The sequence below is a fragment of the Haemaphysalis longicornis genome, unplaced genomic scaffold (genome assembly GCF_048455015.1).
Source record: "Haemaphysalis longicornis isolate Haplotype H1 unplaced genomic scaffold, Haemaphysalis longicornis Haplotype H1 scaffold_4, whole genome shotgun sequence".
NCBI lineage: Eukaryota > Metazoa > Arthropoda > Arachnida > Ixodida > Ixodidae > Haemaphysalis > Haemaphysalis longicornis.
Window position 1 is genome coordinate 5,342,010 of NW_027526361.1, and position 26,541 is coordinate 5,368,550.

General features: G+C 47.8%; 1 protein-coding gene across 1 annotated transcript; it reads right to left on the bottom strand.

Moving 5' to 3' along the window:
• Positions 1 to 109: 109 nt before the first annotated feature.
• LOC144179216 (uncharacterized) lies at positions 110 to 22,588 on the bottom strand. The gene is made up of 9 exons (XM_077707485.1): positions 22,521 to 22,588; positions 22,349 to 22,481; positions 13,295 to 13,619; positions 8,148 to 8,362; positions 7,259 to 7,382; positions 6,054 to 6,223; positions 4,886 to 5,051; positions 3,685 to 3,771; positions 110 to 2,935 (listed from the first exon to the last, which is right to left on the bottom strand). The coding sequence occupies exons 1-9, from the start codon at positions 22,586 to 22,588 to the stop codon at positions 2,769 to 2,771; spliced, it is 1,455 nt and encodes a 484-aa protein (XP_077563611.1). The 3' UTR covers positions 110 to 2,768.
• Positions 22,589 to 26,541: the final 3,953 nt, after the last annotated feature.

The following is a 26,541-nucleotide window of genomic DNA, read 5'->3' on the forward strand; positions in this document are numbered from 1 at the left end:
ACCGTTGCAGCGAATGGTGTGAAATGCGAGAGTTCGCGATTTCAAGAGGTGTCAGTGTATGTCAAAAAGCACACGAATAGGGTTGTACACTTTTTATTGAAAACTGCCTGTCGCAAATTATTTGATGACCTGCAGGGGAGTGCAGACGGGTCAGCTGTGCTACCGCGCATCTTTGTGCACTGTTCACCTTGTTCGAGCAATAGAACACATAAAGTAACATACACAGGTTTCATCAATTGACTGACAACGCTCAAAGACAAACTATGCAAGGTACATAACCAACACTAAACATTTGGCTTATTTCTTTGGCGCGAGCGGGAAGCATGAAGCACGGGTGCTAGGAGTCTTTGGTTCAGGCATGCGGGACTTGCCAGCTCTTTACACGCAATACCCTGTTAAAGCTTCGCGAGTTCTATTCCCATGAGCAACGGTGCACTTCAAGGACAGTCGCAGTACGACATGCATAAAAATGGCTCTCAACTATACTGGGAGCGCAGTACGAACTTCCTCAATAGAACAACTCCTCATGGTGCTAAATTGTTGTGACCAGCGTTACAGTGCTTGCATGTTTCAGCACGGCGGTAATATTGTACGCAAGCAGTTAGAGACACGGAAAGCCGAGAACACAGGGAGTATTCATTTCAGATGGCACGTGAATCGCAAATATTCAAACTAAAGCTCTGTTTATTATTCCACGAACTCGGAGAGTGCCCTATTAATACAAAAAAAAACCTTATTCACAAAATATAAATTTAGAACAAAACTACTCATGACCACAGAGACCTCAGTAGTATGCGTTTATTCTTTCACAAGGATAGGGTTCCAACTTTTATTTGTCTTTGCTGTTTTCTGTTCTGAGATAAAGGCTAATTGTTTCTTGTATTTGTGGTTCGAAATCTCTTTATTTTCTATCCATTGTTTTCTGTTTAGAAACCTACCTTGATCAATTTGTCTTTTGCTACCATGTTCTGAAATGTAGTGCTTATCGCAATAATGAGGAATACTATTTGCTATTTTATATTTTTCTATTTATAAATATGCAATATAAATCCCCGGCATGATCGTGGTGCATGTGAGCACAGAAATGTGCACATCCAAAAATGAAGGAGTCTCAAATAAGCTACTGTAGATAAGCGGCTTGTTTGAAACGAACGGACCCCATGACCACGTGTAAACAATTAACCGCGCGGAAATGGGTGTGGAATTTTCTTGATTCTACTTTAGACTACGTTCTGTGCTCTCCTTGCGTAACGGTGTGCGTAAAGGACTCTCGAAGAAGACACAAGCGGCGTAAATTCTTTACTCCGGCCGATGTCGAAAACAAAGAATAAAACGCGTGCGAAGCCCTTTGGCCTTGGCCCTTCAAGCCTTATAGCATGGGAACTTGCAGCGAAAACAGCAATGAAGAAATGTGCCATACGACTCAAGCGCTGTCATGATAGCTAAAGCTCTGGGGATGCTCGGCAAGCTTGGTTACATCTGCTCCAACAAAACGCTTGAGAGTAAGCGCGGGTCATAATTTGTGTTGCCCGAAGACACTTGCGCTGTTAAAAACTGGCAACCAAACTTAATTGAATTACGCCATTGTACTTTGCGCTGGTTTCACTCAGGTCAGGTTGTCCCGTGTCACATCTCTCTGTAGGGTCTCTTTCAGCAACCGCCACATTCCATCATGCTCGAGTTCGGGCGGTTGCTTATTTATCGCGATGGGAGGTATTTCTCAAACAAAGTTCGTCTTTACATTTCTTTCTTTTTGTTGTTTGGCAGACTGACACCAGGGAAAAGCTTCATCTACAACTGTTGTGCACTTGCCCCTGGTGCGGAGACACAATTCACAGCAGAGATTCTAAAGATGGATTCATAAACTGTACATGATTGCTTCTTGTACATGGTCGGAAAATCTGCTGCCGAAAGTATGAAATCTGACCGCTAAAGGCTGCCATAAAAATGATTGCAATTTGAATGTTGTTTTTTCGGGAAGACGCGCAAAGAGCAGTATATAGTGGGTAATCGTTTCAAATATTGCGCTTTTCTTTATCCTCAATAGGAATACCTTTTTTTTTCACTGTGTACTTTTTTGAGTGGTGGTTCGAGACATGGCGCGATTGGCTAGGAAATTAGGCCGTTATTCTGTTACATAAAAACGTGCGTTCGCGTCTACGTCTTTCCACCTGCGCATAACCTGCAGTGACCTCAAGGGATGCCAGGCCTTCAAGGAAGGGCGGATTCTGATCATCTGCCGTGGCCGCGTGATCAATTTTTCTGCGCGAGGAGGGGAATAAAGCTGAGAAACCTTTAGGCTGTATGTGCTCACACTTCCGGAACGTTCTAAGCACTCGCTAAGGAGCGCCGACACAACGCGAAGAGCGGGACGGTGTCTTGTCAGGGATGGGAGGCGTAACATCGACGATGCGGCGCATCGAATAAGACCGCTTGGGAGGACGTAGCACCGAGCGCACAACGGTTTTATACTGCACCTGCATGCCCATTGCTCAACAGCTTTCCACACACTTGACGGACGTTTGCGAGAGCTCCGCCGTAAAAGAGCGAGGGCGAGGGAGGGAAATGAGCGGCCGTTAACCATTTCATCTCGGTTTGTGGCAAGTCAGACGTAACATATCCTAGTAACGACTTCGTCGTGCCCTCTGTCACACCTGGGAAGTCACTTGCACGAGCGGTTCGCTCTTCGCGCCATCCGTTCCCGTCAACCTGCACGGAGGACAAGCACCAAAAGTGCCAAGTGGTGGTCGCCTCGCGGAGTGCATATGCTAGGGACTGACGAGCCTGCGGACGGAGAAGTCCTGCTGGTGGGCCAGGGCCAGGGGCGGCGGGGGCAGCGGCTGGTGCGTGCACTGCTGGCACAGGCCGTTCACCACCAGGCGGCTGGACACCGGGAACTCGGCTCGGCACCGCTGGCACTGCACGTGGGGGCATCCTGCAGCGTGCAGGGCGCACTTAGCAACAGGGCACGGCCCACCACGGACCCGCGCGCTCTCCTTTGGGCGCAGACCGCCGCCACCGTCGGAGGACCGTGGGACACCCCCTTCCTCCGAGGACTCATAACTCTGCGGCTCGGACTTGAGCTGCAGAATAAAGTTTCATCTCTCTCTCTCTCGGCGCGCGCCTGAAATCTGGCTCTCACTATGCGACGTGCAAGTGTGCACCAAGGTCAAGCAGCGAGGCGTTCGAACGACGGACTGATTGCAGTACTTCGGATAGATAAATGAAAATCTTTGATTGTTGATTACGGGGTATAACGTGCCGAAACTACATAGGCTATGAGGCGCGCCGTAGTGGAGGGCTCCGGATTAATTTTGGCCACCTGTGGATCTTCATCGTGCACATGCAATTCTCTAAATCCTGGCATACTGGGTATAACAACTATATCTTTTTACAAATAAATTTTTTAAAATAGCTATTTTTTTCAGCCACTTTCGTTCATCTTGTGATATGACAACTTGGCATTGTAGCCGTCATCGCCATCGTCGTCATCAGACTCATAGTCATCATTCTCCTATACAGGACGAAGGCTTCTCCCACAGGTTTCCAACGGCTCCTGTCTCGCGATTCCCAAGGACGCTCTTCGCCCCGTGTTTTATTATTTCATCTTTCCACCGATTTAATTGTCTTGAAAGAGGTGAAAGAAGCGGGAAGGGAAAAAAATGAATGAGGTGTGACGCGTACCTTCCTGGTGCGTCTTCATGTGAGCACGCAGATTGCAAGCCAGGGCGAATGTCTTGTGACAGACGTCGCAGCTGTGTGGCCGGTCTCCTGCGCACGGGAAGTCGGCCACACGGGCGACAGCTTTGAAAACGCATTCAGCAGAATCGGCAGTGTATTGTGCGGAGCACAGTTTAAACTTCCCGCACTTATTAAGACTGGTCCCCGCAAAAATGTAATAACGAACCGCAACTTACATGCTATTTTTATCTATTCGATAGGAAAGGGATTGATTGATTGCTGGCTCACTGTTATACCGGTAACGTGGTTTCACGCGCACCCGCTTCTTCAACCCTTTCGACCCCATGGTGTCGTCATTTGACGACGCCGCACAAGACATCCTCTAGCGCCTCGAGAACAAAGCCAAAACTGGTAGTTTTTTGGGGGACGAGTTCCTCAGGGATGCCTCTTGTGATAGACACTTTGCTTTGGCTTTGTTGCTTTGGCTTTGTTCCATTGTTGCTTTTTGGCGGAGCTGCACGCTATAAAAGAACATAAGCTTCAGGGGACGCAAGGTATGAAGACGGGGCAGGTACGGAGACAACTGAAATGCTGAATTATAAAATCTCCATATATCTCTAAATACTTGCACTACCAGCTTTATTTGGGTCTGCAGGCTCACGGAGTCATATAACTTTTCCAACCGAAAGAAAATTTTTAATTGTCTAATGACCGAATTAATTGTAATCCCTGTAAATTAATAAATACTTGCAGTGTCAGCCACACTTTCCTTTTATAAGCTTACGGGGTCGTAAACTACAAAAAACATAAAAACAACTCTTGCACGAAATAAAAATTCCAGGGCTGAAAGGGCTCTCTGAGGCAGCAAGGATGCTGAATCAGTAGTAGACAAGAAGCTGGGCTTCTTTTATTTTGCTGCAACACTGCGCGAAGCTGGCACACGTCAAAAGAGAGAAAAGGGGCACGTCTCATCAAAGGGCCACTAAGAACGCTTAATACAACGCGTCGAGAACAAAACACCGATCTGCTGAAACGCAGGTATGTCTCCAAATAATTGCGCGAGAATGGACAATTTTCATTGGGTAAAGATGGACATGCAAGCCACGTCACGAATGGCCCCTACATGCGTGCTCCAGTGCATGCCACCAAGCTCTCGCACCCCCTTTGCCCCGGCCCGGCCCCGAGCAAGAAGCGTGCACTCAACCGGTGTGCAGGAGCAGGTGGTTCCTGAGGTTGGCGTGCTTGCTGAAGCCCCTGTCGCAGAGGTGGCACCGGAAGGGCCACGAGCCGCTGTGGACGTACGCGTGCGTCTTCAGGTCGCCCGGCGTCGGGAAGGACTTCGCGCACACGGGACACTTGTGCGGCTTCTCCTGCGCACCCGCCCGGCCGCGGACGTCAACAGCCGGCCGCTGGCATGCACGTACGGGGCACATAAATTTGATACCGGAAACGAAAACCTCTGAGGTCAGTTCTTTGCTTTTTGAAGCTAGAGAAGGTCGCTCGAGAACAAAGAGCTTTGTGGGGAAGTATACCGAAACTTATGTGGTAGGCGGGGTCTGTGGAAAGGAAACAAACTGTTCTGCGCATTGTGTTGGAATGGGATTTCATCCATGAAAATCTACACGAGAGAATCGTATACGCTTTCCTGAACCCCTGGGGATTGAAGGTAGCCCAGACACTAAAGTACTGCGCTAGAGGTTAATAAAAGAAGCGTGGAATGACGGTGGAGGAGGGGCAGGAAGGGGAACATAACGCAACGGACAAAATGTGAGCTTGCAGCCGCCAGTAGCAGTGCTAAAACTAAACCGGCAGTAAAAAAAATTACATTAGATTCTTTGGCCAGATGACCCGCGTACACCCCTTTCATGTAAATTACGCTATTCTCGTAGATTTCGAATATTCGAATTGGAGAACTGCGCTGCGAATCCATTGACTGATTGTAGGGATTTAATGCGCCGACGCAACGCAGGCGATGAGGCGTGCCGTAGTGGAGGGCTCCGGATTAATTTTGACCTCCTTAACGTGCGCCGAAATCTCGTACACACGGGCGTTTTTTCTTTTCGCCTCCATCAGCAAAGCGGCTGCCGTGGCCGGGAATCGAACCCGCGACCTCTTGCTCAGCAGCGCAACGCCTCAGCCACTGAGTGCGCTGTGAACCCAATCGAATAGTAAACACAATTCGTGAAGTGCTCAAAGTTTTCGATATTTGCACACCTCTAATTTATAATGTAATTGATATATCAACTTCATTTATATGAATGCAAACGTGGCATCACATGCAGTGAAGATACAACAGAACGGACCTCGGGTTTCGCTACACTCTGCAGGGACTTGATCTCAGGCAGTTTAAACGAAGTGCTCGTTGGACTCGCCTTGGAGTGCGTCATGCGGTGGTAGTAGAGGTTCGAGGAGGCCGTGAAGCGCTTGCCGCACACGGGGCACTGGTGCGGCTTCTCGCCAGAGTGGATGCGTCGGTGCGTGTTCAGCGAACTGGACGTGCTGAACGCCTTGCTGCACACATCGCACACGTGCGGCTTCTCGCCTGCGCGCGTGCGGTCCGCAAGATTAAAGGGACCTCGCAGCAACACTCCTGTCAACTTTTCTCTAAACCTGAAATGCTTTCAGAACGTAGTCAATAAGCACACCCAGTGCTTAGAGTAGGGAATTACAAAATACCTCAGACAAGAGTAACTGCTCTACGCTCATCAGATAACTCAGAAACTTGCTCCAAAGATTTTTCTCTTTGTCCCGATCATAGCGCTGTCTGCGTGCTAAAATTACTGCTGTTGGTCGACTTTCTTTCAGTTGCAGCAATCAATGCATTCGATAGCCACTGTGAACAAAATCGCAGCAAAATCAAAGAGGAAACTGGAAGGCGTATCTGCTGCAACGAACAAGACACGCAGTGCCGGTCTGTGCCAGTGATAGCCATAGCTTTCACAGTGCTCCCAGACACGAAAGAAAGAGTGAAAGCGCTTGTAGTCCCTTTAAATTCGAATCACACTGTCAGCGCGCAAGTTGAAAAGGGACGCTGCGCCAAGAATACATGTTTATATTTGCACAGTGGCCCCAGGATTGAGAATACGGTGCTTGCGGTCAATATTGCAAGTACATTATTTTCTTACCGCACAGCATGTGTGGCCGCTACAGAGGCAGCTTCCGGTAACCTTTGAAAGGGATGCAGACTGCGAGGTTGCTAATTACTACAGTTCAGTGGAACTTGCTCGATTACGCTCCTTACGGTCTACGGGGGTCACTTAACCCAACCAATAAATTGTCCAAAGTCGCCCCAAACCGCAGTGCACATTCTCGACAGAAAACTAAAGTTTTTAGAATCAGTTCTGAGCCACTTTGACTGTGCACGGTGAATAAAGCTTTTCAAGAACTTCTCCGCATCACAGTGCCCACTATGGAGGGAGTGTGAAAAGAAATGAATGAATGAATGAATGAATGAATGAATGAATGAATGAATGAATGAATGAATGAATGAATGAATGGAGGGAGGAAGGGAGGGAGGGAGGGAGGAAGGAATAAAGGAAAAGAGGAAGAAAGAAAGAAAAGACGTCTCGCGCATTACCTGTGTGTGTCCGCATGTGCCGCCTCAGCAGAGAGGGTCTGTCGAAGGTCTTGGTGCAGTACTCGCAGCTCAGCATGCACTTTTGGCGCCGCTTCTCCTTGCCCTTTCTCAGAGGCTGGCTTGGCTGCGTCGTTAGAAAAGAAAAAGTTAATCGCAGCTGCAGTAATGCGACACTAAAGATCAAGCTGCTGGCCTACCCACGGGGCATTTTTTTCAACAAAGGGGGCGGCAGAAACTGCGGCAACAGCATGCGGACGCATATACGAAGAACGTGTGCGTCGCACCCTGTTTCATACCTGTCTTGAGCACCCAAGAGCCACGATTTGATGAAAGCACGGTATGTGAAAAAGCCAGCACCGCATTTTTGCAGCGAGGGGTCCATTGCTCTCGCTCCACATCCAATTCTGACGGGTTGCATTCTGCCGCGGGAGGGAGTGTGCATGCCTGTAGGCGCCAGCTGTAGCGCGCTTGCATTTTGGTTGCGCCGTCGTAGCACAGGGTAGGCGCGCAGCCAAAACGTATATGAAAAAGAACTTCGTTCACCGTGACAAAAAGCACAGAACACTGTTGCGCCTGTTGCACCTGTGCACCTGTTGCACAAAAAGGCAGTGCTTTGTTAACTTGGTATACGTCAGTGCACACAACTTGGCAGTTCTTTCAAGACAGGTTGCACGAGACATGTGGATTTAAAGGGATCTGCACAAAGTACAGCACAATTAGGGTGTCTGGGAAGTCGCCTGTAAGGCACGTAGAGGGTTCACGCAGACGCGACGAAGGTCGTATGGCTAGAGCATCGCACTTTACTTCAGATCAGAGAAGAAGAACAAGGTACAAGCCACGACCGGCATCTTAGTCGGTGTAGATATAGTATAAATACTGAAAGCAAGACCTGTATGTTTTCATTGTTGGCCTCCGAGGTGGACGTTGAAGAGGAGGAGTTGGTGGACGCCGACGTGGATGATGTGGTGGAGACGGGGGTACGGAGAGGGCCTGAAGACGACGACGACGGCGACGACGACGTGCGACAAGAACTCAGAGACGCAGAGGACACCGAAGTCGACGTCGACGGCGACAACAGGCTTTGGGACAGGTCCAGCGGGAAGTCTGCGAGTAAATGCGGAGACCGAGAACCAGATGAAGCCCTTAGGCAGACACACGCGTGCCTCGGTTTTTCAGGGCCTTGTGCCGCGGTCACGCCTGCACTGTTCTCACTCTGAAAGAAGTAAGCACTGCCTTTAAGGGGAAAATCTCAACACAACGCACTTCGTGTTGCTGAATACGTAAATTGATTGATTGATTGTGGGGTTTAACGCACCGACGCAACGCAGGCGATGAGGCGCGCCGTAGTGGAGGGCTCCGGATTAATTTTGACCACCTGGGGATCTTTAACGTGCGCCGAAATCTCGTACACACGGGCGTTTTTGCTTTTCGCCTCCATCAGAAAAGCGGCCGCCGCGGCCGGGAATCGAACCCGCGACCTCGTGCTCAGCAGCGCAACGCCTTAGCCACTGAGCCACCGCGGCGGGTACTGAATACGTAAACAACCTCCTGTTAATTACAATGCACTGAGCCACTTCGCCCTCTTACCACTCCAAAACATGTTCCAAACCTAAGCAAATCCGCACCCCGAAGGTCAAGGAGGGGACGGCAGGAGGCAAGCGTATATATACGTCACACCGGGACTAACTCCAGGTGAAGGGGCATGTTAACTGAAGTTGAATTCCAATGGCAGATCCGGAGCACTTTCGGAGCAACTTTTCTTCTATGTCTGGAGCAGACGCGTTCCAATAGCAGATCGGGAGCGCCGTCGCAGCCGAGATCGCTCCGTGGAGCAAGAAATGTTGCTCCGCCGAAATCGGCGGAGTAGGCCGGACCTCACCAGGGCGCTTACTTTTGCCGCGTGACGTCGCCAACGTCGCCAACGTCGCCGCCGTCTGCGCTTCCGGCCAGTGCTGCCTCCTCTGCCTCCTCCAGCGATTCCGAGTCAAGAGATCCAAAGAGTCAAAAGATACAACGAGTCAAAAGGTCCAATATTGGATCTTTTGACTCGTTGGATCTTTTGACTCGTATTGGACCTTTTGATGCGGCTAAGGCAAGTCAAAGGGTCCAACGAGTCAAGAGGTCCAATATTAGACCTTCTGACTTCTATCTTTTGACGCGGCTAAGGCCAGTCAAGTGATCTAGCCTCTGTATGGGCCTCACCTTGGCGCGCTTTTGGTCGCTAAGGGTCAAGACTATAGTTCCGTTGCCTCTTCGTTTTTCCTACAAGGAGCGTGTTCATTCGTTCTAAGCACCATTTTCCGAGCCTTATGCTAGTTTTTCTTTCAAGTACATGCATGGTGCTCTCATACAAAAATACGTTTGCATCACGGGCATGGGAAATTATCTCAATGGTTAAGCGCACATTAACAATGCAGTTTACTGGCTCCGGTCTTTTCAGGTTTCAGGGCCTTTCGGTACACGGAGCTTTCGGTACAAAAACCAATTAAAGCGCGCGTTTTAGGCGGCAAGATATGTGCGTCGTGGCAGTTTCAGGCACAAAAATCGTACTTATTCATTATACATGTCCTTGCTCGTAATTCTGCGTTATTTTAACGTAGTGAAAAGGTTATGCGGCCTTATCAAATGAAGCACTATTTATCTGAGGAATAGTTACCGGAATAACTGTAGCTTTGAGATAATATTATTGTTGCACATATCGCTTTCTTTCTAGCGACTTATTATCACCATATCTTTGTTTAAAAATCAGTGAAGTAACGTTTTTTTTTTTCACTTTCGAGTACCTGTGATAACAGCTGCGTAATTGATCGCCTTCGCTAGGCGATAGGAACCAGTCGCTTTCTAACTCAATCACAAAGAACTTGTAATTTTTTGGCATTTTGCATCCATGTGCTGTTCTGTTTGCTGATAACGCGACGCACATAATGCATTATTACGAATGCGTTACCAAGGGAACCTTCTCTACCACGCCGTACGTTTCCGTTCCGGCGTCACCCCCATTTCCAGGACATCGGTATGTTTAGTGTGTTTGTGGTTTGAAATAGCCAATGGCACTTTTAATGCTTTCTGGAATATACATAGATTTAATTTGCTGAAAGGAGAGCTCATTTGTCATTTTCGGCGTTCTTCCTCGAAGAATACTGCACTTTGGCCGTGGCTTTGCTCTTATCCGAGACCAATGTCATCATCAGCTCCCTGCCGCCTGTACCTCATTAGCTGCATAAAAGGAAAAAATCACTTATGGAAGCGAAGCCACACAAGCAGGGGTTGGCACTATATTATCGGGAGTGTCAAAAAAAAAAAAAAAAAAAAAGAGGCACGCGGACTGCAATTAGCGGCTTCTGGTTATCATGACGTGCTTCAGCTCGGATCGCATGGAAACCTAGTAACGAGCTTCCCAAAGTGTAGCAATGTAGCACTGATATTCGAACTTTTGATTTTTTGTAAGTGTAATATTGAGCCATATAATGGTCATTTGAGGGATGTTGACTTTGATTAACAAGATGCAAGAACATTTGTCCGGAATATTTGCAGCAGCAATCATAACAGTCAGCGCAGCGTAGCCGAATATGAGCGACATGGGGTCGTGGATCGTTGACATCACTGAAGCTCATCTACACAATAACTACCAAATTATTATAATGTAATAGTATCCAATGACAGAGGAACGAGAAAAGAGAACAACCTAGGAAGATAATGAGAAATAAAGAGAAGCTTGATGAATGGTGCTGTTCATAACGTTCAAATTAGTCACGGCTTAATTCGGAACGCCAAGTGCATAGCTTCTACATTTTAGAAGTGAAAGTTCAAGCATGGGAGCCAAAACAACACTAAAAATACAATAAAATGACGTGGTCTATAAATTGCATACCCTAGCCATGGCTCCGAAGGTTCTCATAATTCGTTGGACCTTCTGACGCGGTTTCGGAATTATTGGATCTTTTGACCAATTGGATGTCCTGACTCGTTGGATCTTTTGACACGCTTTGGATCTTTTGACTCGTTGGATCTTCTGACTCTTTGGACCTTTTGACCCACGTTAGACTTTTTGACCCGTTGGATCTTTTGACTCGGCTGTCACGTGATTATTGGATCTTTTGACTCTTTGGACCTTTTGACTCTTTGGATCTCTTGACCATAAGCGTCCTCCAGCCGCGCAGCGCGAGATGAACGCGCCCGCGGAAACCAGATGATTTCGGGGAGGCGCGACGCAAAGAATGCTGGGGTTTCCTGTTCCCGTCACGGCTCGGCACTTCGCTCCGGCGGGAGCGGCTGCGTTCCAAAGGCAGCTTCGGAGTACGTGCTCTTCGAGGACATAATGAAAAAAAAAAAAAAAATAGCGCTGAACTTAACACGACGACCACAGCATAAAAGTGAAAAAAGGACACATGAAACGGAAGATGCGCTACTAGCAACCATGAAAAGTTTAATAAACAGGACAACATATAAATCCTCTGCCACGTTGTATCACTTCCCAGTGCACGTGCGAGTCATATCGCTTCATACAACAGTTCTTTAGATACTGAATCTCTCTTTCCAGCAACGAGACTGACGGAGCACTGACGCACTCACCTTCGAGGCCAGAAACCATCGAAAATGCTTTGCATATTTCCCTCTGTCCCGTGATTTATAAAGCACCTTCGTGTTTTGGAAGTCTGGAGTGCGTTTGCACCAGTGATTTCCCTACACCCCCCCCCCCCTAGGGGGTGTGTAGACCCCCCCTAGTTTTTCTGGACGCCCCCCTTGAATCCCCAAATTTCCCTCTTGTCAGTCCTTGTATGGACCTTTTTCAGTATCGATCTGCGCATGCGCGGGCTGCCCGTCTGCTATTCTTGGCAGTAGCCTCGGGCAAAATAAACAAAAGTGCGCCCCCCGAGCTTGCTGTTAGCGTTGCACGTATTTATTTCCTTTTTTTCGACAGCTCGTGGCAAGTTCGTATGTGCACACAAAAAAGGCTTTCAAAGGAAAGGGGCAAAGTGGTTTGAGGCTGACCACACTGCGAGCATTCGCAATAAAAACGCTTTGTGTTTCTGTAAATGTATAAATAAAATTTCACGCTTTCGATATTCGAAGATTTTTTTCAGCGTCTTTATTTGGCCTAGTACCATGTGCCCGGTCTTCAATTGCTTTTGTTTTTATGGACCCTGGATGATTAGCGCTGCTTTCACGCTGCGTCAAGTAAGACGTGTGCAAGTTTAATTATAAGAACTGCAAATAAATAACATATCGATTCGTCCTGGGGATGAGCGTTTGGTTAACAGACGTCTATTATTTAACTAGTGGGATAAAAAAACAGCTTTTCTAGTTTCCTGCCCATTTTCCTGGTCTCCAGCGCTTAATCAACCCGATTGAACATGCTTCCAAGCTTATCTGGCGCAGAACAAACTGCGTGTACCTCATTGTGTCTGCCCCCTGTTTTTTTCAAGCGATGGGACAAACCATGAATATGCGTTATCACCACCGCACGTCTATCTGGTTTCTCACACGTCGATTCTTTTCGTGTGTCCTTTTTTTTCCTTTTATGCTGTGGGCGTCGCGTTAAGTTCAGCGCTATTTGTTCCATTATGTCTAGATACCAACTAGCCCAACACCAAGCTTTATTGAAGTTAAGCTTTTCGCGGAGTCGGCACGCTCCGCGGTGGAGCTCGGTGACCGCTCCGGATCTGCCATTGGAATTCAACATGAAATAAATGTTTCGGGTAGTTGGAAATGTTTACAGCTTTCTGTCTGCAGGTTGAGCGAGGGAAACGCTTTACGGAGGGAAGTAGGGACGGGGGGGGGGGGGGGGAGGAGTGGAGTGTGGGGAGGTGAAGGTCACAAGACACACAACGGGCACTGTTCCAGTCGTGGGGTCCATTTACAAAGTGCACCAAGTTCAGTCGGTTAGGGTCAGAAGTTCCCGATTCAGAGCCGCCACCGTGCGGATGCATGCCACGCATGGTATAGTGGGGCGTCACATGGTGATCATGTAACTATACTTAAAAGGGGTGAGGCTAGTGAGCGCGTAATCCGCCCTCGAGTGTCTTGGACGCTCACCTTGAAGCGTCCTGTGAAACAGGCGGCGCTCGGTGGGTATCTTGGGCGTCGAGGTCACCATGCCGGCAGCGTCCTCCTCCTCCCCTTCCTCTTTGCGCGCCCTATCGCTGAAGAAGGCCACCAGCTCGGTGTTCGGCTGCACGGCCCTGAGCACGCGGTACAGCACGGGCGCCTGCGGGCCGCTCCGCGACGCGGGGCTCGCCACCAGGTTCACGCGGCTCGACAGCCGCCGGGCGAGCCGCACGAAGCGCACCCAATTGCAGTGGCGCACCTGGCGGTTCTCCACCTCGCGGATCTCGTCGTAGCAGCCCAGCGAGTGGCGGACCTGCGTCAGCCCCATTGGGCACGCAAGTGGCACTCAACACCAATAGCCTAGTCAAGAATGCCGGCTATATATTGGTTTAATCGCGAGGTTACTCTCCCTTGAAGAGTCGTTGACCGGCCTCGTTGCGAGTTACGTGAGTCCGTATGATACGACTGTAATAGCAGTGGATTCTTTATCCTGAATCTCACTCCGCCTGGGAATGTCAGAAGAAGTGTAGCTGACTTCTGTTATTAATTTGACCTCGGCTAATTTTGCGGGCCTTTTAAGGAACAACCAAGGGGCGGATATTGCAATTTCTGTAAATTGATGGCCGTTGTTTTAAGTCTGATGTCTTATTGGCATAAGAAATGGGTGTTTCCATTCTGTGCGCAATTTATACAGGGCAGAAAAAAAGAACAGTTTCCGCGCGTTTCGGGGGAAGTGCGTCTCAGTGAAACGGCGCCAGCAACGAAGCACTTTCGTCCCGTCGTTTAAACGCACTTTACCCCGAATACTAAAACTTGCTAACGCGCTTCGTGGCAGGGATTCCTATCTATGTAATAAGATTCGTTTTCGAATAAAAAGTGAGATGTTGATTTGTTGGTTCGTCGTTAGGAGCTATCATGACCCTGTGGGAATTGGCTGGACGATAGGTCTAGTGAAAATGACCTAAATGAAGTGGTCCGTGTGCGGGGTGGACACGCGTCGTGATTGAACTCCATCAGCCCGCTGGCACATTTCCCCACCCCTTCCCCCGCACAAGGCCTACGACCTCTCCCTTCTGAATAAATTCATTCATTCATTCATCGTGACGCCGAGCGATCTAGCGGTTTACTGCTAAAACAGCTAGGAACTTTAACCCCCGGAGTATGTGCATATAGCGTAACTTGCAAATTTATGCAGTTCGACAGATAGAGACGTCTTTTTACGATTTAGGTTTAGTACCAACCGCTCACTCGCTCGCTCGCTCACTCACTCACTCACTCACTCACTCACTCACTCACTCACTCACTCACTCACTCACTCACTCACTCACTCACTCACTCACTCACTCACTCACTCACTCACTCACTCACTCACTCACTCACTCACTCAATCAATCAATCAATCAATCAATATTTCCATCCACCAATCCTTCCTTCCTTCCTTCCTTCCTTCCTTTTTTTCTATTTATTTATTTCTCGGCAATATCACCTTAAGCTCAAACAGCGCATCACACAAAACGAAAAAAGAAAATGTGCAGAACTTCTGAGAATCTTCTAACCCGTAAGCATTCTTTAGCTGTTGCTCCGTTTTACAAACCTTACTCTTCTTTGGTGGAATATTGTGTTTTAAATGCTTTTACTATCTTATTCACGTGAGGGCGGGGGCTTAGATAAACCACTGTGATTTCATTAGGTGATTCTGTTTATTTTTCTTTTAGTTTTGTCACTTTTATTTCCTTAAACAGATAATCTACACTTACACTCTCCCAACTGTTAAGTGCCTTAACTTCTCGTGGCTGGGATACTGGGCAAGGGACTCTCATTTACGAGCTTTGGCTCGCATAGAGCACATTGAAATAACTTCGTGATTCGCCAAGTGCCCAAGGCTTGTACTTTTCGTCATGCAACTTTCCTTGCTAAATAACTAAATAACTGTGATTCACCGCTTCTCCTGCCAGTTACCCCCGGTGCGTGCCGGCACTGCTAGAAAAGGAAGTCGTCGGAAACAGCGTCTCTACAGAGCAGTATGCATCGCGACCATGTGCCATTGACACGGACATCTGGCGGACCTTGGTGCGCAATCAGACTCCGAGTCTGCGTAGCGGCAGGCGGTTTTCTCATCAGCGCCAGCGAACGCAGGACGCCACATGCGAGGCCAGAAGGACGCCGAGTCTTGATCAGGGTAATAGAAACAACATAGCGCCTTTTTCGGCTCACCATCTGGCTCAAGGTGGCCAGGTGAACCATGCTAGCGATATATATAAACTGCACATGAAAAATCGCTGGGAGCCGCTCTGTAATATACGTGAAGAAGGGGTTACAAGAAGCAGAAAAGAGCCCACACGCGGCGTTTTTCAACGCCGCCTTCGACAAAGTCCCTCACAAGCGTTTGCTATCTAAACTTTCACATTTAAATCTTGATGACAAGTATTTGTATGGCTTTCAAACTTTTTAACTAACCGACAGCAGTTCGTCTACGCTAACAACAGTTCTTCCTCCTTATCCCCTGTCATCTCAGGTGTTCCTCAAGGGACGGTCCTCGGGCCCTTACTTTTTCTCATATACATCAACGACCTACCAGATAATATTTCTTCAAGCATTCGGTTGTTCGCGGACGACTGCGTCATTTATCGCCCCATTATCGATCCCACTGATAACGTAGCACTCCAGCAAGACCTAAGGAAGATAGATGAATGGTGCAACAAATGGCTCATGGTTCTAAACGTTCACAAAACCTCCATCATTTCATTCCACAGGCGTCACTCCTATTCCACGTACAAATATTTCTTAAGTGGCTCCGCTATATCTCCTGTCTCGTCCACTAAATATCTAGGTCTTCTTATTTCTCATGACCTTATGGACATCCCACATAAATCGAATTACCAGTGACGCGAATCGCGCGCTGGGCTTCCTCCGACGTAACATAAACCTGGCTCCGTCCACAGTTAAATTATTGGCGTATACGAAACACTTGTTCGCCCTAAGCTGGAATTCGCGTGTGCAGTCTGGGACTTACCGCAAGCTAACTCATGTACCATCCTTGAATCCGTCCAGAACCGTGCGGCCTGATTCATTTTTTCCGATTATTCATACCACACAAGCGTAACACATCTTAAACGTAAAGCTAAATTGCCAAGTCTCAAAACACGACGTACAGCAGCACGATTTTGCCTCTTCCACAAATTCTACAACTCGTTATCATGCGAAAGCCTCTGTATAAAAACTGCTCACCACCCATCGAATCGCCTCAACCACTCAAAAGCAGTATACCCACCTCACGTACGCACGATCGCCTATCTAAATTCATTTCCTGTTTTGACAGCCATCGAATGGAACAGCCTTCCCGAAAGTGTCGTCACCCAAACAAACCCGACTCAGTTCAAAGCTGCCGTAGAAAAACTTTTGCACTGATTATTTTTGTGTCGTGTATGCGATTATCTTTAGTGGTGTTATCTACTTCGTTGGTTGGCATTGTATGCTTTTTTATCAACAGAGCGTGCTTGATACCCTCTGTGTTCGTGATGCGCTTGTTCGGTTGTATTTTTTTCTGTTTGTTGTTCGGTTGTTGTATAATATTTGTGCTTCCACACCCCTCATGTAAAACCCTACCCATTGGGGTCTTTGGGGTATCTGTAAATAAATAAATAAATAAATATTTTTACAGGTGCAGACGATACTCACACAGCTCGAACTTTGCCCGTACATCCGCCATAACATGGCCCATTTATCCTGCGAACAGCAACTTGGTGCCTCATTGAGCTTTCCCACGACTTTCGACTGCCCGAATTTGTAGTTTTACGCGTGAGCGTAATGACACCATCGTCAAAGATAAGCATCGCGGGTGCGTGCGCGTGAAACCTGTCACCCAAGGGCGTGTACCGTCTAGAAGTGAATAACCTGTTACAAACCGCCGTTGGCGGCTTCACGCGTTTCAGTTTCAGTTGGAAGTTTCACGCGTGGTTGACAACCAGGATAAAGCGTTGTTGGGCTGCGTCCTTCTGCAGGAGTGCTGAAGCCTCTCAATCACGGTCATAGAGAGAGAGAGAGAGAGAGAGAGAGAGAGAGAGAGAGAGAGAGAGAGAGAGAGAGAGAGAGAGAGAGAGAGAGAGAGAGAAATCTCGTCGCTAGGCGACACCCAGGATAGTCGGCGTGCGTGCGGCGCTGCAGGCGCCATGCGCTCGCAGCGCGCCCGCTGCGTAACCGAATTAAGGTGGCTAACCGAATGGCGCTCCTCCCTGCTCCAGCGCTCGCACTTTCGTCCCCATTGGTGAAACGACGCGTTAGCTTAACTAGATGCCCCAACAATTAGGATCTGCGTCGTGTACGTGTAGCGAGAGCAGCGATGAAGGTTGGCACAACGCCAAGAACGAGGTGACTGGCGCATGCGGAATGGTGATGGGCGCCATGGCTCTCTCCTTGAAGTGGGCTAGAAAAGAACAGCAATAATTAGACCAACAAAAGGTAAATATTTATGCAAACAATAGGAGAATAACTGACGGCGTAAATGAGGAAAAGTGTGCTCACGCAAAATACGGGTTCAGTGAATGAAACGACCGTCCATTTCTTTCTCACAAAGAGCATGATTAAACCACAGATTTTAAACTATACCTGGACATTAGTGACAGTACATTCACAATTCCTGGGAATTCATATGTGTGTTGCATTTAGTTCATTTATAACAGTGGTTAAAAATTCTATGCGCTTGGCGAAAACGCGCGTTTAGTAATTTTCCACGAAGAGGCTGGTTAACTTGCAGGTGTGAAACTTTCACCGCACATCATCAAATCACTGTTGGCATGCTTCCCTTTCCCTCCAAATTTAAACTTGGTGTATCACTTCGGTTTCTACGTGCACCGGAAACCATGCGTCCGAGCGCTTCTATCGCACTAACATTTCACTGTTAAAAAACAATAACTCATTTTTAGAAACTTTGTTAGTGCTTTAAGAGACATTCCAACCCAGTGAATCGCTACGGCTTACGAAGCCTTCACACCCATACGAAATCTGTACAAATCCTATCATAGTTAGCCCAACCCCAACCTCTTTGCGCTCCGCCCATTAGCAAGAAATTTCTGTGCCTTACAAAAGTAAAAATGAAACTGTTGCAAACATGCGCCGCGTGTTCGCAACCTTACTATCAAGCAGATGGCTATGACGTTGTTTTCAGGGGAACTCCAGTGTAGTTAGGGCGACCTTGCAACTGCATTTATAAAGCCCGCCGCCCTAACGCCATGTGCGTCCGTCATCTGATGCGTCCCGTTCACCTTTCCGGCAATGCCAGCAGTGAAGGCCGGAATGACCACAGAAAAGCATTTTCTCCTCCCTCAGACACCAAAACCCTGCAGTAAACTCCTGCCCCCTTCGCGACGGTCATTCTACCTTTCCCGTAAACGTGGAGTGGAACCTGTAGAGCTGCAATTTGGGGCTGCCAAAGAGGGCAGCCAGAGAGAGAGGGAGAGGAAACGTTTATTTGGGCTTTCTGAAGCGGAAGTGGCTCCTTATAGTCCGGAGTCCACAGCGAAGGCTTTCTGCAGCCATATTCTAGACTTTTTATCTTTAGCCCTCCCGCCTCGTCAGTATTCGCAGTTCAGTGATACACGTGTGCATTTTCGACCCGCGGGGTTGGTAGTGCAGGAGTTGCGCAGGTCATGGCTCTCAAGCGCCGACCTATGCCATCGCTCCGCTGTGGTCTATATCATCATCATCACCACCAGCCTATCTACGTCCACTGCAGGGCAAAGGCCTCTCCCATTAACCTCCAATTATCCCGGTCCTGCGCTAACTGCGACCAATTTATCCCCGCAAACTTTTTGATCTCATCTGCCCATCTAGCTTTCTGTCGCCCTCTGCCCCGCTTGCCTTCTCTAGGGATCTCTAGGGATGTGGTCTATATACTAACACCCAAACATTACCAGTTGCTTAAAAAAATGGGCTGGACGAGCGCTCCAGTCATTTTTTCACTACCAGTTGCATCTGACCCATTTTTAAACTGAACTAAGGCAACCTAAAGAAAGCTCAACAAAGGGAATTTATTTATTTATTTATTTATTTATTTATTTATTTATTTATTTATTTATTTATTTATTTATTTACAATACTGCTGACCCCAGTTAAGGGGTCGCAGCAGGGTGGAAAGAAGAATGTGATACATTTCACAATAAAACAGACAAAAAGAACGCATAACATAAGCAAAAACAACAAGATTGAACTGATTGCCAATTCACAGTGGCGCGTGGATAATAAGATCTGGCGAAGGGCACAAAAAAGAAAAGAAGAAACCGATACACGCATTGAAACGACACACACTGCAAAAAGAAGAGTACACATCAATGCCCCGCGAACGCAATATACACCGAGAACCAGAATACGTTATGCACATATCAAGTGAACAACAAGAAAGAAAAGTTTAAAAGTCAATTAGGCTTTCAAATTTGTTAATATCAGTTTGTTCGACAACTTGACTTTCAAGGTTATTCCATTCATTCACTGTTCTTGGAAAAAAAGAATACTTAAAGACATTGTTTTTCGGCTGGAATGGGGTTAAGTTCAGCGAGTGACGGTGGCGGGATGAATGACCGGAAGAAAAATATGTCAAGTATTGATGAGTATCGCTTTTGAGAAGGTTCTTCACAATTTCAAAAAGAAAGGGTAGGCGGCATAATTTATTTCTGTCCCCAATGTTCCGAAATATTTCCCCAATATTTCCCCAATATTTCCCCAAATATTTCCCCAAATATGTCCCCAATATTTCTGTCCCCAAAGTTCCGAAACTGAAGCGTGGCCATAACAATTAAAAATAAAACGGACTGCTTTATTTTGAACACGATTTAATTTAGATAAGTTAGCCGCCGTGAAAGAATCCCAAATTACATTTCCATAATCGAGAATGGGTAACACGATGCTTTTACAGGTTAGTAATTTTATGCTTGTTGGAGCATTCCTGAGAGACCTTTTCAAGTAGTGAAGTTTATACATTGATTGATTAGCCACATTTGTAATGTGTTTATCCCAGTGCAAGTTGTTACATATATGTAAACCAAGATATTTATACTCAGTTACCCGCGTTAGAACGTTATTATTGGCTGTGTAATAAAAAAGAAGGGGTTGCTTCTTGTTTGTGATTGACATAACAACACTTTTTTTTATAATTAACAGACATCTACCATGTGTTGCACCACTGAATAACATCGTTCAGCTTCAAATTAAGGTTAATCTGGTCATCCAAAAAGTCTACAGTAGAATAAATCAGACAATCATCAGCGTACAACCTAATTTTCATGTCATGCTCGCCAACAATGTCGTTAATATAAAGAAGAAATAACAACGCACCCAGAACCGAACCCTGTGGTACACCCGAACTGACAGGTACTATTTTAGAAGGAGTGTCGCTGAAGATGACATATTGGTAACGTGAAGTAAGGTATGATTGAATCCAACTGCAAAATTTATCATTTTTAAGAATGGCACGTAATTTGATCATTAGTTTTACATGAGATATCTTGTCGAACGCTTTCGCGAAATCTATAAATATTACATCTGTTTGTTAACGGTCATTGATAGTCACGGTGAAGTCATGTACGGTTTCGACAAGTTGGGTCACAGTGGAAAAGCCGCGCCTAAAACCATGTTGTGCTGAAGAGAGAATCGAATGCGTTGTTAAGAAAGTAGATATGTGTTTGTGAATGACATGTTCTAATAATTTACAACAAGTGCTGGTTAAAGCTATAGGACGGTAATTCGTAGCTGACTGTTTATCCCCTTGTTTAAATAGGGGGTTAATTTTGGACACTTTCCAATCTTCCGGCAGGACTCCAGTTGAAAGAGACAAATTAAAAACAATAACAAAGAATTTGGCGCACCACTCCGCGTATCTTTTGAGAAATGCATTGGGTATATCATCAGGTCCAGGAGATTTTTTTTCATCTAAGTAAGGAGTAGATGACAGTGGAACGCGTTGTCCGGTGGTTCCTATTCCGCGGTCCGTGTGTCTGTCCCGTTTTATTCTACCTTGTGGCACTAGCGCGCATATTCCGCAGCGTACCAACTATCTCCTCAAGCTCTAGCATTTATTACAAGGTAGCGTGTAAGGGCCTTAAATTTGCATCGGCATGCATGTACAGAAGTTTGCAGAAACGGACAAATGGGAGTTTTCGAATAAATGCTTAAGCCACGCGCGCTTGAGACCCTTTAAATCCGGCTTCACTACTACAGATACCTGCACTGCTAGAAGGGCATTTTTCCAGGATTCATACAAGCCTTTTATATCGAAGTATGAAGGCCCTAGTGCCTCTTTATTAAATACCTCTATAATAAGGTATTCAATGCCTGTATACATCGAACCCCTTTACAGCCGGATTCGTTGCCTAGCACAAATGTATTGCTGGGGAGATGTTAAAGGGGCAGTGTAAAGAGTCGATGTGTCGAAGTATGAAGTCCGAAGGGCCTATTATTAATAGAATTTTAGTGTGCGGTGAAAATCTGACGCTTCAGGCGCACATGTACACCGGACGGGCCTTCTCGTCGAGTCCACATAAAATGGAGGGGTCACAACAATAGGTCGCGGTAACGGAAGCGCGGCGGCAGTATAGTAGCTGTAATTACGGCACCGCGCCTGGCATGCAGCCTTCCCCCGCACTATACAGTGGAGATCGAGGCCAGTCGCGCATGCGCGTTGCGTTGACTATCCCGTGAGCTGCCCTGGATACAGCTTCCCGTCACCTCTGGTCGTTGCGTGGGCCATTGCGTCTCCTATAGATCTCCTACAGGCCCCTGCACGGTGGTACGCGCTGCTAAGTGGGCACGCTCACAAAAGCGAAGACGACATCTTTTCCGGCTTCCGCCGTAAAAGCTGAGGTTGTCCACTTAAGCGTGAGCAGCAGTTTTGCTTGTGCGGCTGTACAGCGCCTATTGATACTGCATAGTGAAAGCCACGCCTCGCTATATGAAGCAATCAACGAGCATGAAATCCCCAGATAACGCGCCAAAACAGAACTCCCGGGGCATTGGCACGTGCAGTCAAATTGGCGAGAAACGTGAGCGACTTACATCATTGTCGTCAAGGACGCCGTAGACTTCCAGTCGGTCCAAGCGCACGGAGCCTTCCGCTGGCGAGAAAACCTTGCCGACTGGGATGGTCTGGTTGGCCCACAGGCGCACTTTCATGTCGTGCGGGTGCGTCCTGGACGTGCTGTCGTCCTCGTCCAGGTCGCTGTCGTGCTTCGTCGAGTCCTCGGCGGTGCCGAGCACGAGGCTGAACTCCGGCGGCATCAAGACGCACGTTTCCATGGCGACGACCCGGTCCTCCGGTCGCAGCCCAGCTCCGCGTTGCACGAAGGCGCACGGCGCGAAATTTCAAAGAGCTCGCCCATGGCTCATGGCTGTACACGGGTATCGGGTACCATTTCCTCGTTTTTGGAAGATGTCCGGCAAACGTTCTTCGCGATTTCCAAAACCCGGTGAGCCGAGAACTGCGTTCTCACTTTGCGGTGGCCGGGGAAAGGAGAGATGGCCCCGGCCCTCTGGCAAGGATGATAGAGTTGTCTTTGGTGCAACGTCGACGAGTTTTGAGGAGTCAAGCACGCACATGCGAAGCCGGCATGGACTGGTCGCAGCTGTTTAATAGCAACCCAGAAAAAGGGTGCAGGTTGTATCGCAAGTTACTCTCAGAAGAATTCCGTATGGCGTATACCACTACTATGTGCCGTACTAGCCGGAAAAGAATCCCGCAGCTTTAGCGACGGAAAGCCGTGAAGGGTTGGCGAGCTCCGTACGTGGCGTCGTGGCTTTGCGAGTGCTACAAGGGGTTCACGCGCTCGAGGTCACCTCGACGGATGACCCTTCGCTCGACTTCGGGAATACGCGTTCGCGAGCTGAGGAGGCCCTATTTTCGGCTTCCACGCGCACCGAAGACAGATGTCCGCGCTTCCTGCGCACCGGCCGAATGTGTCCTCGAATGCGATGTGGTGAGACGCTGTTTAAGCTGCACGCGGTCCGCGCGTGAAGCGGCGCGCGCGCTGAAGCCGGGCTGGATCTCGTGCCGCTCCAGTCAGTGCGCGGGGGATGCTTGCTCTCCGGCCGCTCGGATGAACGGAGGAGTGATGGTGATGCTGATGCATGGCCCAGGGGCAGCTGATTGGCTGCCGCGAGAGTCTTCTTCCACGCCAGCTTCCTGCCTCGGGGGGAGAGGGTGTTCGGCAGCAGCGGAGGAAGAGGAGGGGAAAGGGAGCTCCGCTTCCTCGCCGCTGCCTTCTCCGAGTGAGAAAAGCGGACAAGGCATCGCCGGAATGGATGACACTCGCCGGGGCGAGCGGGAAACTCCCTCCCTCGGGGGCAGCCGGCGCGATGCTGGTGCCCCACTTGGTCAATGGCGGCGCTAAAATCGAGTTGAAGCCCTACGACTGCCACTTGTTGCTTCCTTACACACAAAATAGCGCCGTATATCTGTACCTTCTTGCCTGTTTTCAGTATTTCTGCGCTGTTTTCTTTCCAAAATACGCTGTCTTACCCTCCCCGTCAAGACGACCGCGCGAAAGGTAGCTGCTACACTTCATTAAAAGCGAAAAGCACGCGGTTAGAGGTATACCTACTTAATGTTGCATAATTTGTTGCCCGAATGTGTTTCTCTTGGATTATGTAAATTTTTAATCAAGATAAAAAGCCAGCATCCTATAATTTTCTATTTTCCCTGGAATTCTCAAAAAAAAAAAAGGTGAGCAAGAATTTATTGTTAAATAGTTGTAACAGTCAAAAGAACATTATTGCAGTTGCATATTATTTTTTTTCCTTCGCCAAAACACCACGTGCTTAGTCATAGCATATCACGAGGTCTCCATAAAGCTTGCATGCTCGTGTAAAAGAGCGCTGACGTTTTCCAGCTCTTGCATCATGATTGAGGAGCACGTATGGCATTACAATTCGGTGTTTCAAATATTTATACAACTAAAACCCCTCACGTAATTCCTTGTTCTAGCCGTTGCCGTCAGACTCCCGCCGACAAAAACAGCGTTGAGCCGGCGGTGTAAAACACCCACCTTATACCCCAATGCATATAAATAATTGTAAATTATATTGCTATCATATTTACTCTTTGTACCTTGGGATCTACGAGATTTAGGGGAAGTCTCCAAGCTGGAGTAAGTTTCTGCGAAGAAAAATTTGACATCTGCCTGAAGTGCAGCCCTACGGCTACTACGGAAATCCCAACAACCTTCCCGAAAACTTCGCAGTCGAAGAAAAATTCGCCCTGGTCCTATGTAGCCGTACGGCTGCATTCTAGGTTAATGTCAAATTTTTCTTCGAAGGCATGTTTTTGTAGTCTAGTGGTACCTATAATAAGATCTAAGATAAATAAGGTATCGAGCTGAATAATCAGAACCGCAGAAAGTGGTTTTGCTCTGCGATAACCTACGCTTTTCTATCTACGCATTTCAGGCTGCTAAACCCAAGGACGCGGGTTCGATCTCGGCCACGGCGGTCGTTTTTCTGATGCAGCCGAGAAACGAAAACGCCCGCGTGCAAGGATTAATACGATGCAGGTTAAAGATCACCTGCCGGTGGCCAAAATTGGCCTCCACTACGGCGCGCCGCATAGCCCGGGTGCAGCTGCGGCGTGTCAAAGCCACGACCCGGTTCTTTACATTTCAACGTGCCCCAAGCACGGAAAGGTTGTTAACAACTGCGCCAATGTAGAGCCTGTTGGGCGCGAAGTTCGCGACTGTAACAAAGACACAGTTTCTGGCTCGCACGAACAAAAACATAACTGTTAATTTTGTGCCGCGCATCAGTGTGTGATATGACACAGGAGATGAAAGTGCACATGTATGGTCAGCGCTCTCCACAGCAGACTTCACGGAGTATCGGGAACGAGTGGAAGGAACGAGGCACGCATCCTGCGAGGAGGGCGGACGTACATAGCGTGCTACGAATTTTCCGCGAAGTCTTTACGTCCGCCCTTGAACCGGGTGTTAAACACCGGAAAAAGCATATGAAGTACTGGACATGTTTGAGAATGAAAGGGTGCAAAGTAACAGTTGCGCAACTTTTGTGGGTTAATTTATTGCTCATATTGTGTGTGCGTGTGCGTGCACGCGTGTTTGTGCGGAATAAAACCAGTTGAAGTTTTAGCAACATCTATTAGTGTACCGACGCAAAATATGCATTTTATATCGATATACACATTCATTTATTTCATGATAGGAACTTTTTTTCGGTCTTACGTAACGGAAAATCCTGGCAAAGGTATTTTTATTGCGGTAATATGCCCTTTGGAATAACTTAACACAGTCTTAGGGATACAAGTTCACTCCTGTTTACCAGAAGAAGGACCGAAGAGAGCGGCGTTGAGGCCCCCAGAGCCACCGCTGCAGATCGGGGGTCTCCCAGGATGGACGCATGTGCCGCGAAGGTGTCGAGCTCTGGCTGCATTTACAGTCAAACCCGTTTATAGCGAACTGCAATATGCACCGGAATTAGTTCGATATATCCAATAGTTCGATATAGCCGAACCCGCCTATAACGAGCTCATTGTTACGAGTTCGCAATCCCCGGGAGCCCCCCGCCCCCTCCCCAACTCCGCCATCCAGGTATGCAGAAACGAACACAGTACAGAAGCCATTACCGGACCAAAATATTCCATTTATTGCAAGTATCAAAGCTACTTTCCACCTTAACTGCCCACGTTGCACAAAAACAGTGATTTTTGTTTTCACTTTCATTTTGCCGGCTTCAACTAGCATGGCATCCTCTACACGAAACATTGTTTTCACCAGTTCGAGTCCGCGTCCTTAAAAATCCAAGCATTGGCGGAGCACATCGACTCGACTACCGAAAGCGCTTCAATTTATAAGCGTCGGACGGATTTCACTGGCGATATCATCGGGAACGTTCGCGAGCTCTTCCCACAGTTCGCCGATGCTGCTGTCTTGGTCCGCACTCACTGACTGGGCGGGTTCCGTCGCGAGTCCCACGCATCGGAAACAGTTCCGGAAAATATTGGATGTCACATCGCTCCTTGTGAGGCGCAATGTCTCAGTCGCGGCTCTTGCTCCGCGGTCGCGGCCAATCCAAATCTCAATCGCCGCTCCGAGATCATGCTTTCGGCGGCTATTCTATAGGCGCCCACAGTTCGATATATCGGATGTGAACTTCGTTATAAGGAATATGTTTCCCATGTATTTCTGTAACTGAAATATTTTTGTTCGATATATAGCATAATTCGCTCTATCCGGGTTCGTTATAGC

Bases quoted from the DNA above. Each gene is read 5' to 3' on its own strand.
- LOC144179216 (XM_077707485.1), bottom strand. From the start codon at position 22,588: ATGGAAACGTGCGTCTTGATGCCGCCGGAGTTCAGCCTCGTGCTCGGC. The intron at 8,363-13,294 runs GTGAGCGTCCAA...ATTTACTCGCAG, and splicing joins GTTTCACAGGACGCTTCAAG to ACTTCCCGCTGGACCTGTCC. The intron at 2,936-3,684 runs GTACGCGTCACA...TGCACGCTGCAG, and splicing joins CATGAAGACGCACCAGGAAG to GATGCCCCCACGTGCAGTGC.